Source organism: Mobula hypostoma, chromosome 2 (assembly GCF_963921235.1).
Source record: "Mobula hypostoma chromosome 2, sMobHyp1.1, whole genome shotgun sequence".
Classification (NCBI taxonomy): Eukaryota; Metazoa; Chordata; class Chondrichthyes; order Myliobatiformes; family Myliobatidae; genus Mobula; species Mobula hypostoma.
In genome coordinates, this window is record NC_086098.1 from 89,180,650 (window position 1) to 89,194,927 (window position 14,278).

General features: G+C 44.2%; 1 protein-coding gene across 2 annotated transcripts in view; it reads right to left on the reverse strand.

Moving 5' to 3' along the window:
- The window catches only part of khdrbs2 (KH domain containing, RNA binding, signal transduction associated 2), a 521,774-nt gene that overhangs the window by 225,795 nt on the left and 281,701 nt on the right, over positions 1-14,278 (reverse strand). For both annotated transcript variants that reach the window (XR_010016971.1, XM_063040191.1), the window contains exon 4: positions 4,493-4,639. Coding sequence is in view for 1 of the 2 variants with exons in the window: in XM_063040191.1 (XP_062896261.1) it covers positions 4,493-4,639 (147 nt within the window). In the remaining variant the exon portion in view is untranslated. The remainder of the gene's footprint in view (positions 1-4,492; positions 4,640-14,278) is intronic.

Below are 14,278 nucleotides of genomic sequence, written 5' to 3' on the forward strand. Positions count from 1 at the left end.
AAGGCTGAATATCCTGAGATAGCCACAGAAGCACTGAAAACGTTGCTTCCATTTCCAACATATCTCTGCAATGAATGCAATGAAAACTAAATTGCGGAATAAGACTGGACATAAGGAACCCCTTCGAGCGTCGCTGTCTCCAATCACCCCTCGATGGGACCGTCTTGTTGCAGGAAAACAAGCCCAGGGTTCCCATTGGTTCAGCAATATTGGTGTGTTGCAATGATTTTATATGTTCATACAAGGAAAATATATGCCGTGTTTAATACCCAAACGTTACTTAAAATGTTATGATGCTATTGACTTATAAAACCATATAACAAATACAACATGGAAACAGGCCATCTCTGCCCTTCCGGTCCATGCCGAACACTACTCTCACCTAGTCCCACTGACCTGCACTCAGCCCAAAACCCTCCATTCCTTTCCTGTCCATATACCTATCCAATTTTTCTTTAAATGATAATACTGAACCTGCCTCTACCACTTCTACTGGAAGTTCGTTCAACACTTACTTCAAGCTCCCCTGTCCTCCCCTGATAATTGACTTATCATTGTATTCATGCGAGGATAATATGCGCTGTGTGTTTAATATTAAATTTGTTAGATAAACCCTTTTGGACACGAAATTGAGTGTATTAGCCACTTATCGCCTATATTCCGGTCGTGATTAACATTCCCCCCCCCCGCCCAGAACAGAATCGCCAAAAACGATTTGTAGAAAAAAATCGGCACATACACGCATGCGCACTGGTGGCCGCACAAGGCTTCATGGTCATTGTAGTCTTTCTCGGGGTAAACACAACGTATTTGACTGCTACTCTTGTCTGTTGGCAACCCTACCCCCACTCCCGGGTCGGCCGGTCCGCAAGAATATTGTCAATAATAAACCGGCCTGCGTTGCAAATAAGGTTGGGGACCGCTGTTCTAACTGACACTTTTTTTGCCAATTCTCCCAATCTAAGTCCATCTGTACACTCCCTGCTTCCTCAACACTACCTGCCACTCCACCTATCTTGGTATTATCTGCAAACTTGGCCTCAAAGCCATTAATTCTATCATCCAAATTGTTGGCATATGACGTGGAAAGAACTGGTCCCAATACCAACTGCAACAAAACACCACTAGTCACTGGCAGCCAACCAGAACAGGGCCTCTTTATTCCCACTCTTTGCCTTCTGCCAGTCAGACAATCTTCCATCCATGCTAGTATCTCTTCTGTAATACCATGGACTCTTATCTTGTTAAGCAGCCTCATGTGTGGCACCTTGTCAAAGAATTTCTGAAAATCCAAGTAAACAACACTCAACACTCAAAGCTGCTGCGCGGGTTGACTCTGTGGTTAAGAAGGAATACAGTGGATTGGCCTTCATCAATTGTGGGATTGAGTTTAGGAGCCGAGAGGTAATGTTGCAGCTCTATAGGATGCTGGTCAGACCCCACTTGGAGTACTATGCTCAATTCTGGTTGTCTCACTATAGGAAGGACGTGGAAACCATAGAAAGGGTGCAGAGGAGATTTACAAGGATGTTGCCTGGATTGGGGAGCATACCTTATGAGAATAGGTTGAGTGAACTTGGCCTTTGCTCCTTGGAGCGATGGAGGATGAGAGGTGACCTGATAGAGGTGCATAAGATAATTGTGTGGATAGTAAGCGGCTTTTTCCCAGGGCTGAAATGGATAGCACGAGAGGGCACAGTTTTAAAGTGCTTGGAAGTTGGTACAAAGGAGATGTCAGGGGTAAGTTTTTTTTTTACACACAGAGTGGGAGTGCATGGAATAGGCTGCTGGCGACGGTGGTGGAGGCGAATACAATAGGGTCTTTTAAGAGACTCCTGGATAGGTACACGGAGCTTAGAAAAATAGAGGGCTACGGGTAACCCTAGGTAATTTTTCAGGTAAGGACATGTTCGGCACAGCTTTGTGGGCCAAAGGGCCTGTATTGTGCTGTAGGTTTTCTATGTTTCTATCACTCCCTGGCTAAAGACATTCCTCCTCACCTCTGTTCTAACGGGATGTCCTTCTAGTCTGACACTGTGTCCTGTGATCCCAGACTCTTCCACTACTGGAAACATCCTTTTCATGTACAATCAATATAGGTTTTCTATGTTTCTAACATCCACTGACTCTCCTTTCTCTATTTTGCAAATTATTTCCTCAAAGAATTCCAATAGATTTTTCAGGCAAGGTTTTCCCTTAAGGAAATAATGCTGACTTTGGCCTACTTTATTATGCGCCTGCAAGTACCCCGAAACCTCATCCTTAATAATTGTCACACAGTCTACACACCGTCCTTACACATCTGGAGAAATGAAGGATGCTTATGTGAGAATGCTGTTCTTGGTCTACAGTTCCACATTCACCACCATAATTCCCTCCAGGCTCAACAAGAAGCACAGAGACCTCGGCCTTCACCCTGTCTTGTGTAGCTGGATCCTGGACTTCCTGTCGGATTGCCGGCAGATGCTAAGAGTGGGCTCCCTCACCCCTGCCCTCAGACCCTCAACAGGTGCCCCTCAGGGCTGTGTACTAAGCCCACTCCTTTACTCCCTGTATATCCATGACTGTGTTGCCACCCACAGCACCAATCTGCTAATTAAATTTGCTGACGGCACTACACTGATTGGCCTAATCTCAAATAATAACGAGGCAGCCTACAGAGAAGAAGTCATCATCCTGACACAGTGGTGTCAAGAAAACAACCTCTCTCTTAATGTGGCAAAAACAAAGGAGCTGGTTGTGAACTACAGGAGGAGTGGAGACAGGCTAATCCCTATTGACATCAATGGATCTGGGTTTGAGAGGGTGAACAGCGTTAAGTTCCTCGGCATAAACGTCACTGATGATCTCGCATGGTCTGTACATACCGGCTGTGTGGTGAAAAAGGCACAACGGCGCCTGTTTCACCTCAGACAGTTGAAGAAGTTTTGTATGGGTCCCCGAATCCTAAGAACTTTCTATAGGGGCACAAATGAGAGCATATTGACTGGCTGCATCACTGCCTGGTATGGGAACTGTACTTCCCTCAATCGCAGGATTCTGTAGAGAGTGGGCCGGACAGCCCAGTGCATCTGTAGATGTGAACTTCCCACTATTCAGGACATTTTCAAAGACAGGTGTGTAAAAAGGGCCCGAAGGGTCATTGGGGACCAGAGTCACCCCAACCACAAACTGTTCCAGGTGCTACCATCCGGCAAACAGTACCGCAGCATAAAAGCCAGGACCAACAGACTCCAGGACAGCTTCTTCCATCAGGTCATCAGACTGTTTAATTCATGCTGACACAACTGTATTTCTGTTATATTGACTATCCTGTTGTACATACTATTTATTATAAATTACTATAAATTGTACATTTAGACAGAGACGTAATGTAAAGCTTTTTATTCCTCATGTATATGAAGGATGTAAGAAATAAAGTCAATTCAATTTAATTCATCTTCTACACCTCTATCAAGTTATCCCTCTTCCTCCTTCGCTCCAAAGAGAAAAGGCCTAGCTCGCTCAACCTGTCCTCATAAGACATGCTCTCTAATCCAGGCAGCACTCCTGGTAGATCTCCCTTGACCTTCTCTAAGCAACCAACAAAACCACTAACAATGAGGTATGGCACAGTGGTGCAGCAGGTAGTTCAGCTGCTTTAAAGCTTCAGTGATGCTAATTTGATACTGACCCCGCGTGCATCAAGCTAACACATTCATTCTGTCACCGTGTGGGTTTCCTCCAATATTCCTAAGGTGTGTGGTCAGTAGATTAATAGCCACTCTAAGCTGATCCTAGTGGAAGAACTATTGGAGTGGTGTTGATGTTGGGGCGGCACTGTTAGTGTAACCCAGCAGTCAGGGTTCAATTCTCACCACTCCCTTGTAAGGAGTCTGTATATTCTCCCTGTGACCAGGTGCTCTGGTTTCCTCCCATATTGCAAAGGCATATGGATTAGGGTTAGTGACCTGCGGGCATGCTGTGTTGCTGCCAGAAGCGTGGCACCACTTGAGGACCGCACCAGCACATATTCCGACTGCACTGGTCACTGATATTTCGATGTACCTGTGACAAATAAAGCTAATCTTCAATCTTTTGAAGTTAATGGGAGTAGGTCACAGGGAAAATTCGTGGGGAGTGGCATTGCTCTGGGAGCTGGCAGGGACTCAATGGGCTGAGTGGTCTCCCTCTGTATGATTAAGTTAAACTCTACAGCACCGCAACATTGCTCCACCTCTTCAGTCTCCCGTGTGCAGCAACCCTTCTGACACCCAGCCTCCCACATCACTGTTCATCACCTTACCAAATTCCTGTGGCTCATTAAGTTCAAGGTAGCAACAGTGACTCCATGGGAGCACCCCGTAGGTGCCAGTTGGCGCATTAGCCCACGATCACTAACAGAAAAGAACAACTACTTCAGAGATCTCTAATTTCCGTGTTGTCACTGCAGGAGGAGACACTACAGTGAGGCAGCGACAAAAGCAAGCGTGTTAAAGACCAGGGAACTTACTGGAACCAAGAACTTCTTCACCTCCTCCAGGGCGTGGCTCATGCGTGAATATGCCTCTCCAGCTGGGACAAAGACTTCAATCAGCACGTGGAGGTCATCCCCTAAATGTGCGTACTTGGCCTCTCCACTTTTCCTCAGTTCTTCTTCCTGCCCAAAGAACAAAAATGAATGAAGGTTTTTAAGATAGAAAGGAAGCACATGTATTCACAGAATGCAGACCAGGAAGAATTCTCAGCCTACGTGTGGTGGCCAATTTGCAGGCAGGACCAATGGACAGCAGTGATCATTGGCTCTTCAGGGGACTTCATGAGTTCAGGGATGTTCATCCCTCTCATCAGTCTGCTTGCTGCCAGCCACAGACATCCTCAGCCAGCTCGGTCAGTGGTGGTGTTACCGAGCCTCTTTTGGTAATGGATGGTGAAGTCCCCATCCAGAGTACATGCTGTGCCCTTTTGTGTCAATAAGATTGAAAGAGTGCAGAGAAAATTGACAAGGATCTTGTTGGAACTTGAGGACCTGAGTTATAGGGAAAGGATGATTAGGTTAGGACTTCATTCTTTTGAATGTAGGCGAATAAGGGGAGATTTGATAGAGGTATACACAAATGTGAGGGTGTACATAGGGTAAGAGCAAACAGGCTTTTTTCACGGAGGTTGGGTGAGACAAGAACTAGAGGTCATGGTTTAAGGCTGAAAGGTGAATTATTTAAGGGAACCATGAGGGGAATCTTCTTCACTCAGAAGACAGTGAGAGTATGGAACAAACTGCCAGTAGAAATGGTATCACAGGTTTGATTTCAAGATTTAAGAGTAATTTGGATAGCTACATGGATGGAAGGGTTTTGGAGGGCTATGGTCCAGGTGTGTGTGAATGGCATGTGGCAGAATAAGAGTCTGGCACAGACTAGATGGGCTGAAGAGCTTGTTTCTGTATTAAAGTGCTCTATGACTCTAATTTTAGTGTCCTTCTAAGGAGATAAACTGATTCACGAGCTGAAGGAGAGCAATAGGGATAATGAACAGGGGTATCCTTGACTGCATTTAATTTGTGACAATCTGCAGTCCCTTGGTAGAACATGAGCTTGTGTCCCTGGATTATTAATTCAAGACACTGGATTAGCAGATCTGCAGTGTAACTCTACAGTGCTTTACACAGACACACATCTCCTCTCTCCACAGATGCTCCCCGGCCTTCTATTTTGTTACAATTACAGTGGTTGGACAAAATCCCAAGTCCCAGTGATGTCTGACTCATGTCAGGGGAGTTCTGCATCATAGTTCATTAGGAATGAATGACTAGATCCAAATTTATTTCATCCCACTGAGATTATTTATTATGGTACACATTATCATTTATTATACACACAGTATTATCTGCCTATGAACTTGCACAGTTTGTCTTCTTTTGCACGTTGGTTGTTTGTCAACCTTTGTGTGTAATTTTCATTGATTCTATTGGGATTCTTAGTTCTACTCTGAATGCCTGCAGAAAATGAATCTCAGAGTAGTATATGGTGACATATACGTACTTATAATGAATTTAATTTCAACATTAAACTACAAGCTTTGTTTAGCATAGCTGCAGGGCAGGCATTAAAAACAAATGGTGACAATATTCTAGTTAGAGAAAAACATGTCGAGAACCAGAGTGGTGAGAGAGGCAGAGACATTAGGGCCATTTAAGAGACTGTTAGATAAGCACACGGATGATTGAAAAATGGAGGGCTATATGGGAGGGAAGGATTAGATTAAATTTAGAGGAGGTGAAAGGGTCAGCACAACATGGTGGGCCAAAGAGCCTGTATTGTGCTGTAGTGTTCTGTGTTCTATGTACGAAGTGCTGGAAACAGGCAGCATCTGTGGGGAGAGAAACAGTTCACAGTTCAAGTGCAGGATGCTTCCGATGGAGTCAGATCTGGAACACTATTTCTCTTTTCACAGATGCTGTCTGACCTATTGAGTGTTTCAAGCATTTTCTGCATTTTTTAATTTCAGAATTCCATCATCTTTTAATTTTCATTAACAATTTTAGTTTGTTGGATTGTTAAGTACAGCACAGAAATGGGCCCACTGCCTTCTCACCGATTGTCAAAGACATATTTGTACTAATCTGTTTATTCTCCCCATCCTCTCATTCTCCTCCTGCAGGTTCTACCACTCGCCTGCACACTAGTATTGATTCACAGGCGTCAATTAGCCTGCAACTCTTACATGGTTGTCATGTGGGAGGAAACCATAGTATCCGGAGGATATCCAAGTGGCCACAGGGAGAACTGTACTTTCGCCAGACAGAGAGCACCCCAGGTCAAGATCGAACTTGGGCTGCTGGAGTGGTGAGACAGCTGCAAGGTCTACAGCACCACACTGTGCTGCCCTCACTGACCCACATCTGGCCGCATTTTCACTTTAAATTTAAATAACTAGAACTAGAGGTCAAAGGTTAAGGGTGAAGGGGCAGCTTCTTCACTCTGAGGGCGGGGCGAGAGTGGAATGAGCTGCCAGCGAAGCAGTGAATGTGGTTTTGATTGGAATGTTTAAGAGAAGTTTGGATAAGTACACAGAGGGGAGGGGCACAGAGGGCTATGATCTAGGTGCAGATCGGTGGGACGAGGGAGAACAATAGTTCGGCACGCACTAGACGGGTCAAAGGATCTGTTTCTGTGGTGTAGTGCTCTATGGCTCTGTGACTCCATGGCTCCAAACAATCTGGACATAACTCCGAGCAACTCTGTGTAAGGAATTTGCCAGGGAGGGACGAGGAAGACGAAACATGGCCTGTGTACAAAAGGGAATGTGAAGTGGATTGGTCCCCATTTTAAAACCTTCCGTAATTCTGTTCCTGGAATGATAATTGCGGTGTGCAGGAAGGGATGAGAGGATGGGATTTGATAATGGATCAGTACTAAGTCAGCACAATGAACAGGAACATTTAACCTCATTTTACCAAAGCATTCTGATGAAATCAGACTAAAAACATACACACAGTAACGAGTACCCTGACTGGTTGCATCACGGCCTGGCATGGAAACATCAATGTCCAGGAATGGACAAGTCTACAGAAAGTGGTGGACACGGCCTAGTCCATCACAGGCAAAGCCCTCCCTGCCACTGAGCACTTTTACAAGGAGCGCTACCACAGGAAAGCTGCACCTATCATCAAAGACACCCACCATTCAGACCATACTCTCTTCTTGCTGCTGCCACACCACCAGGTTCAGAACAGTTATTAGCCTTCTACCATCAGGCTCCTGAACTGGCATGGATAACTTCACTCACCTCAACTCTGAACCGACTCAACACCCTAAAGGCTCACTTTCAAGGATTCTAGACAACTCATGTTCTCAGTATTATTTCTTATTTACACAATTTATCTTGTTTGTCAATCTCTGCTGATGCATAGTTTTTCATAAGCTCTATTGTATTTCTTTATTTTTCCTGTAAATGGTTGTTAAGAAAATGAATCTCAAGCTTTTATACGGTAACATACACATATTTTCACAGTAAATTTGCCTTGAACTTTGAATAGCTCGGAAAAGAGAACGCCGCCTGAAACTATCTGAGTGAATGACACCACACCGAACCCTTCTCTGGACTTTAACTGCCAGGAAATCTAATATTAAATGGTAAAAGAAAGGTCACACTGGAGCAGGAACACGTTTAAACAGAGCCTAATCTGAGTTAAATGTTTGTGGTTTAGAGCTGCAGAACTTCCCAGAAAACCTGAGGACCTGAGTTATAGGGAATCGTAAACACAAAATAATCTGCAGATGCTGGGGTCAAAGCAACACTCACAACATGCTGGAGGAACTCAGCAGGTCGGGCAGCATCCGTGGAAAAGGTCGGTCGACGTTTCGGGCCGGAACCCTTCGTCAGGACTGAAGAGGGAAGGGGCAGAGGCCCTATAAAGAAGGTGGGGGGAGGGTGGGAAGGAGAAGGCTGGTAGGTTCCAGGTGAAAAACCAGTAAGGGGAAAGATAAGGGGGTGGGGGAGGGAAGGCAGGGAGGTGATAGGCAGGAAAGGTGAAGAAGGAACAGGGGAAAGTTTGAATAGGTTAGGACTTTATCCATGGAGTAGCAGAATGAGGGGAGATTTGATAGAAGTGTTTAAAATTATGAGGGGTATAGCCAGGGTAAATACAATCAGGCTTTTTCTACTATGGTTGGGTGAAACTAGAACTAGCGGTAACACACATAAAGTGCTGGAGGAATTCAACAGGCCAGGCAGCATCTATGGAAAAGAGTACAGTCGACGTTTTGGGCCAAAGCCCTTCAGCATTTTGTGTGTGTTGCTTTGGCATCTGCAGATTTTCTTGTGTTTGTGCTAGAACTAGAGGTCATGGGTTAAGGGTGAAAGATGAAATGTTTAAGGGGAACGTGAGAAGGAACTTCACTCAGAGGGTGGTGAGAGTGTGGAACAAGATGCCAACAGAAAGTGGTGGATGTGGGTTCAATTTCAACATTTAAGAGAAAATTGGATAGTTACATGGACTGGTGGGGGAGGAGTGGCATCAAGAGCTACGGGTCCGTGTGCAGATGGGATAGGCAGAATAATAGTTTGGCACACAGTAGGTGTGCTGTGGTGTTATATGACCTTCAGAACATTAGCAGTAAGTAAGGCTTCATCTTGAGAGTCAGAGTACTTCAGAAATGTTTTCTGCCTGGGTGTTATATAAGCTGGTGTGCAGGGACTGGAATAGGGAACTCCCTCATCTATGTTCACGAAGGCAAATTCTTTTCCCAGGTTTACAAGGATGTTGAACTCACACCTAGATGTAATGGTTGAGTTAAGGTAAGTAATCAAACTTACAATCAAAATCAGGTTTATTATCACTGATATGTGTTATGAAATTTATTGTTTTGTGGTGCAGTACATTGCAAAATGTAAAAAATTACTCTAAGCTAAAATAAATTTCATGAATATATATATACAATTACAAAACTTGAATAGTGAGGTAGAGTTTATAGGTTCTTGTACCATTCAGAAATCGGATAGCAGAGGGGAAGAAATGTTCCTAAATTGTTCATCTCTGGTGGTAGTAATGAGAAGAGGGAATATCCCAGCTGGTGAGGGTCCTTAATGATCAGGCACAGGGGAATTATGGCCTGCAGTAGATGTGTCTACACTAATATTTCTGACTGGCGACCATGCTCAAACCCTCTCTGAGGAAGCAAGTTACAGCGTAGGGAGAATCCACAGAGGACAGGCAGGGGCAGGAAAGGGAGAAATTAGCTGAGTGTACGTACGTGGGAGGATTGGCTGAGGGTGTCACAGTAGCATAGGGGCATTCCGGAGTTCGGAGTTCACTTCCTGCGCCATCCGGAAGGCGTACGTACATTCTCCCCGTGAACCGCGTGGGTTTCCTCCGTGTGCTCTGGTTTCCTCCCACAATCTGAAGATGTACCGGTTAGTAGATTAATTGGTTATTGTAAACTGCCCTGTGATTAGGCTTGTGCTAAATAGGTGGGTTGCTGAGCAGTGTGGCTTGTTGGGTAAAGGAAATGGTAACGTCAGACACTGCACTCACACTTTATGATCCACATCGATCAGTTGAGGAGAGCAACTTCAATTGCTGGAGAAGAAAGGTGTCCAGAGATGTCAGGACCACTTCCTGCAGTCCCAGAGCCAACTCCCACATCCACCACAGAGCAGGCCCCAGAACCTGAGATTGTTTCACAGACCCAAGTCTCACTGCTCAAGCAGAGCGATCCCCTAAGTCAGGAGAGACCTTACCTCGCAAGAGTAAGAAACCCACCACAGTGATTGAAGCTTTAGACCTGAATGTGACAACTGAAATTTTACTGTGCTGTGAATGTCTATCTGGCAGTTGTATTATACGGTATACTGTTGAGATACATTCTCTACTAAGTTGCAGTTTACCGCTAAGCAGGGAGTGTTGCGTATTTAACATTTCAGTAATATTTGAGTAATATTTAAATATATTAAATATTCTTGTTCATTTACATAATATATTACAAGTTATATGTAAATTACGTGAATGGGATACGTCATCATGCCACCATGTGATATGTGCAGACCTCACTTAAAGTAAAAAACAAGGTTAGACTCGTATTCTGGGCTCTCCACATTTTTCTTTTAAATTAGTTTTATGTTTTGGAGTTACAAAACGTAACACTCAGGACCGAAACGCTGACTGAAATGATACTGGAAAGTACCAGAGAGATGTTCATACTCACACCACGGCTGCCTTCAGCTCCAGAACATATTTATTTACATTGAACTGTGCCAACTTCCTTATCTTCTTTTTGTTTGAATCTTCTTGAACCGATCATATATTTTACAAGTTAGACATTTGTGCGCTTGACTGATTTGCTGTCAGGTCAGAATATTTTTATACTTTATTACTGTCACTTTGAGCCCAGCACAGTTTAAATACTGTAATAGAAAAATAGATGAGCAGCAGAATGAAAAATCTGCAGAATTGTCTGTCCTATCAATAATATTTTATGGGCTGTCATCTTGGTGAAACCAAGGAACTATAAAGAGAGCAAACCGATTACTTAAAAAGCTACTTCTTTAGATCTTCTCTGATGGTCTTGGGTAGTAACTGCGCTGGCTGAAGAACAGACATAGAACAGTACACCACACTACAGGCCCTTCAGCCCACCATATTGTGCCAACCTATTAAAGCACTCAAAGATCGATCTAACTCTTCCATCCCGCATAGCCCTCCACTTTTTCCTTAATCCATTTGCCCATCTAAGGGTGTTTTGAATCTCAGAATCAGGATTAATATCACTGACATATGTCCTGAAATTTGTTGTTTTGCAGCAGCAGTAGAGTGCAATACATAACAATAAGATATAAATTACAATAAGAAGGCTATTCAACAAAAATAACTAAGTAGTGCAAAAAGAGAGGAAAAATATTGAGGTAAAGTTCATGGGTTCATTGTCCATTCGGAGATCTGATGGTGGAGGGGAAGAAGCTGTTCTTGAAATGTTGAGTGTGCATCTTCAGGTTCCCCTACCTCCTTCTAGATCAGGGGTTCCCAACTTCTTTATGCCATGGATTGATACCATTAAGTAGGGGGTCCATGGACCCCAAAGTGGGAACCCCTGTCCTAGATGGTAGCAATGAGAATAGGGCATGTGCTAGGTGATGTGGGTCCTTAATGACTGATCATGCCCTTTTGCGGCATTGTCTTGAGGTTTCTGGGAAGGCTAGTTCCCATGATAGGGATGCTGAGTTTACAACTTTCTGCAGGTTTTTCCTGTCCTGTGCAGTGACCCTCCAAAATAGACAGTGCTACAACCAGTTAGAATGTTCTCCAAAGTACATCTGTAGAAATTTGCAATGACATTGGTGAAATACCATTTCTCCTCAGACTTGTAATGTTGAAGCTTTATAAAGACTAGTGAGGCCTCACTTGGAGTATTGTGAGCAGTTTTGAGCCCTTTATCTAAGAAAAGATGTGCTGACATTGGAGAGGGCTCAGAGGAGGTTCACAAAAATGATTACAGGAATGAAAGTGTTTTTGTATGAGGAGTTTCAATTGGCTCTGAGCCATGGAATTGACAAGAATAAGGAGGGAAATCTCACTGAAATGTATGGAATATTGAAAGGCCTAGATGGAGGTGGGGGGAGTATAGAACCAGAATAGAGGGATGTCCATTTAAAACGGCGATGAGGAGATACTTATTTAGCCAGAAGGTGGTGAATCTGGGGGATTTGTTACCACAGGCAGCTGTGGAAGCTAAGTCATTAGGTATATTTAAAGTGGAACTTGATAGATTCTTGATTATGCAGGAAAAGGTCACAGGGAGAAGGCAGAAGAATGGGGTTCAGAGGGAAAATGGATCAGCCATGATGAAATGGCAGAGCAGACTTACTGGGCTGAACGGTCTAATTCTGTTCTAACAGTACTGTGAAAATGTCTTAGGCACATTTATATAGCAAGGGTGTCTACAACCTTTGCACAGCATTGTATTTGTCAATGTAGAGCAGAGAGCAAGTCTGTAAAACTGGCAGGAGCAAAGCATGTTAGGATTGGTCAGGGTGGACTGCTGTGGGAGCGGTGTGGGGCAGGTGGCAGAGAAGTCGTGGGGGTGCAGTCACACCCAACCCTGAGACACCAGGCAAGGTCACTTGATTCCAAACATTGGTTTATTGATCATTATGGAATGTCTCTCTGGTGCTTCCTACTCCCTTCCTCTCTTCCCAACTATGATTCCCCTCTCCCTGCCCTCTTCCCACTTTCAGTCCACAATAGACCCATATCAGAATTAGGTTTTTCATCACTCACGGCTGTCATGAAATCTGTTTTTTTTTACAGGAGTACTGTTCAATACATATAATTACTAAGGAACTGTGCAAAGGTCTTTGGGATACTCACTGTATATATGCACCTAAGACTTTTGGAACAGTACTGTATGTCTTATGGTCTTATGATCTGAAAGAAATATAGCCACTATTATGCCTTCTTTGTAATTACATCAATATGTTGAGCCCAGAGTAGATCCTCACAGATGTTGACTCAGGAACCTGAAACTGCTCACCCTCTCCACTGCTGGTCCCTCTATAGTGACTAGTGTGTGATCTCTCAACTTCACCTTCCTCAAGTCCACAATCAATTGCTTGATCTTACTGACGTTGAGTTGCAAGGATGTTGCTGTGGCACCACTCAACCAGCTGATTTATCTCGCTCCTGGATGCCTCCTCGTTACCATCTCAAGTTCTGCCAACAACAGTTGTGTCAAATTTATAGATGGCATTTCAACTGTGCCTACCCACACACAATTGTGGGTGTAGAGAGAGTAGAGCAGTAGGCTTTGCATGCATCTTGAAGTGCACCAGTGTTGATTGTCAGCGAGGAGGAGGTGTTATTTCCGATCTGCACAGATTGTGGTCTCACAGTGAGGGAGTCAAGAATCCAGTTGCAGAGGGAGGTACAGAGACCCAGGTTTTGGAGCTTGTTGATTAGAACTGAGGGGATGATTGTATTGAATACTGAGCTGAAGTCAATAAACAGCAGCCTGATGTATGTATTAATATTGTCCAGGTGATCCAAGGCCGAGCGGAGAGCCAGTGAGATTGCATCCACTGTAGACCTACCGTGGTAATACTCAAATTGCAGTGGGTCCAGGTCCTTGCTTAGGCAGGAATTGATTCTAGCCATGACCAACCTCTCAAAGCACTTAATCATAGTAGAGAGTCATTGAGGCAGCTCACCCTGCTCTTCTTGGGCACAGGTATGGTTGTCACCCATTTGAAGCAGCTGGAAACCTCCAACTGCAGCAGTGAGAGATTGAAGATGTCCCTGAACACTCCCACCAGGTGGTTCAGTTCGGTATGTAGGAGGCAATGGCCTACAAACCCTGAGATGCATCTGATTCCATCTCTAGCCTTGACTGAAATTGTTTTCTTGCCCTTAAAATAGCCATCCATAGGTTGTACCTGGACTTCTTGTATAGTTCTGGATTACTGGTCTTGAATGCCACAGATATAGCCCTTAGCAAACTGCAAATTTCCTTGTTGATCCACAGCTTTTGGTTCGGCACACATTTATCCACATGAGTCTTGATGAAATCAGTGACAATTGTGGCATATTCATTCAGTCTCAAAGATCAATCTCTGAATATTGTGCAGTCCACCAACTCAAAGTAGACATCTCCACCTCCCTTGACCACACCTTCTTGGTCCTTACCACTGATACTGTGGTTTTCAGTCTCCGCCTATATGCTGGGAGTAGAAGCACAACCGGGTGATTCGACTTTCCAAAATGTAGTGTGGGACGGCATGGTTAGCATTCTTGATTGTAGTCTAACCG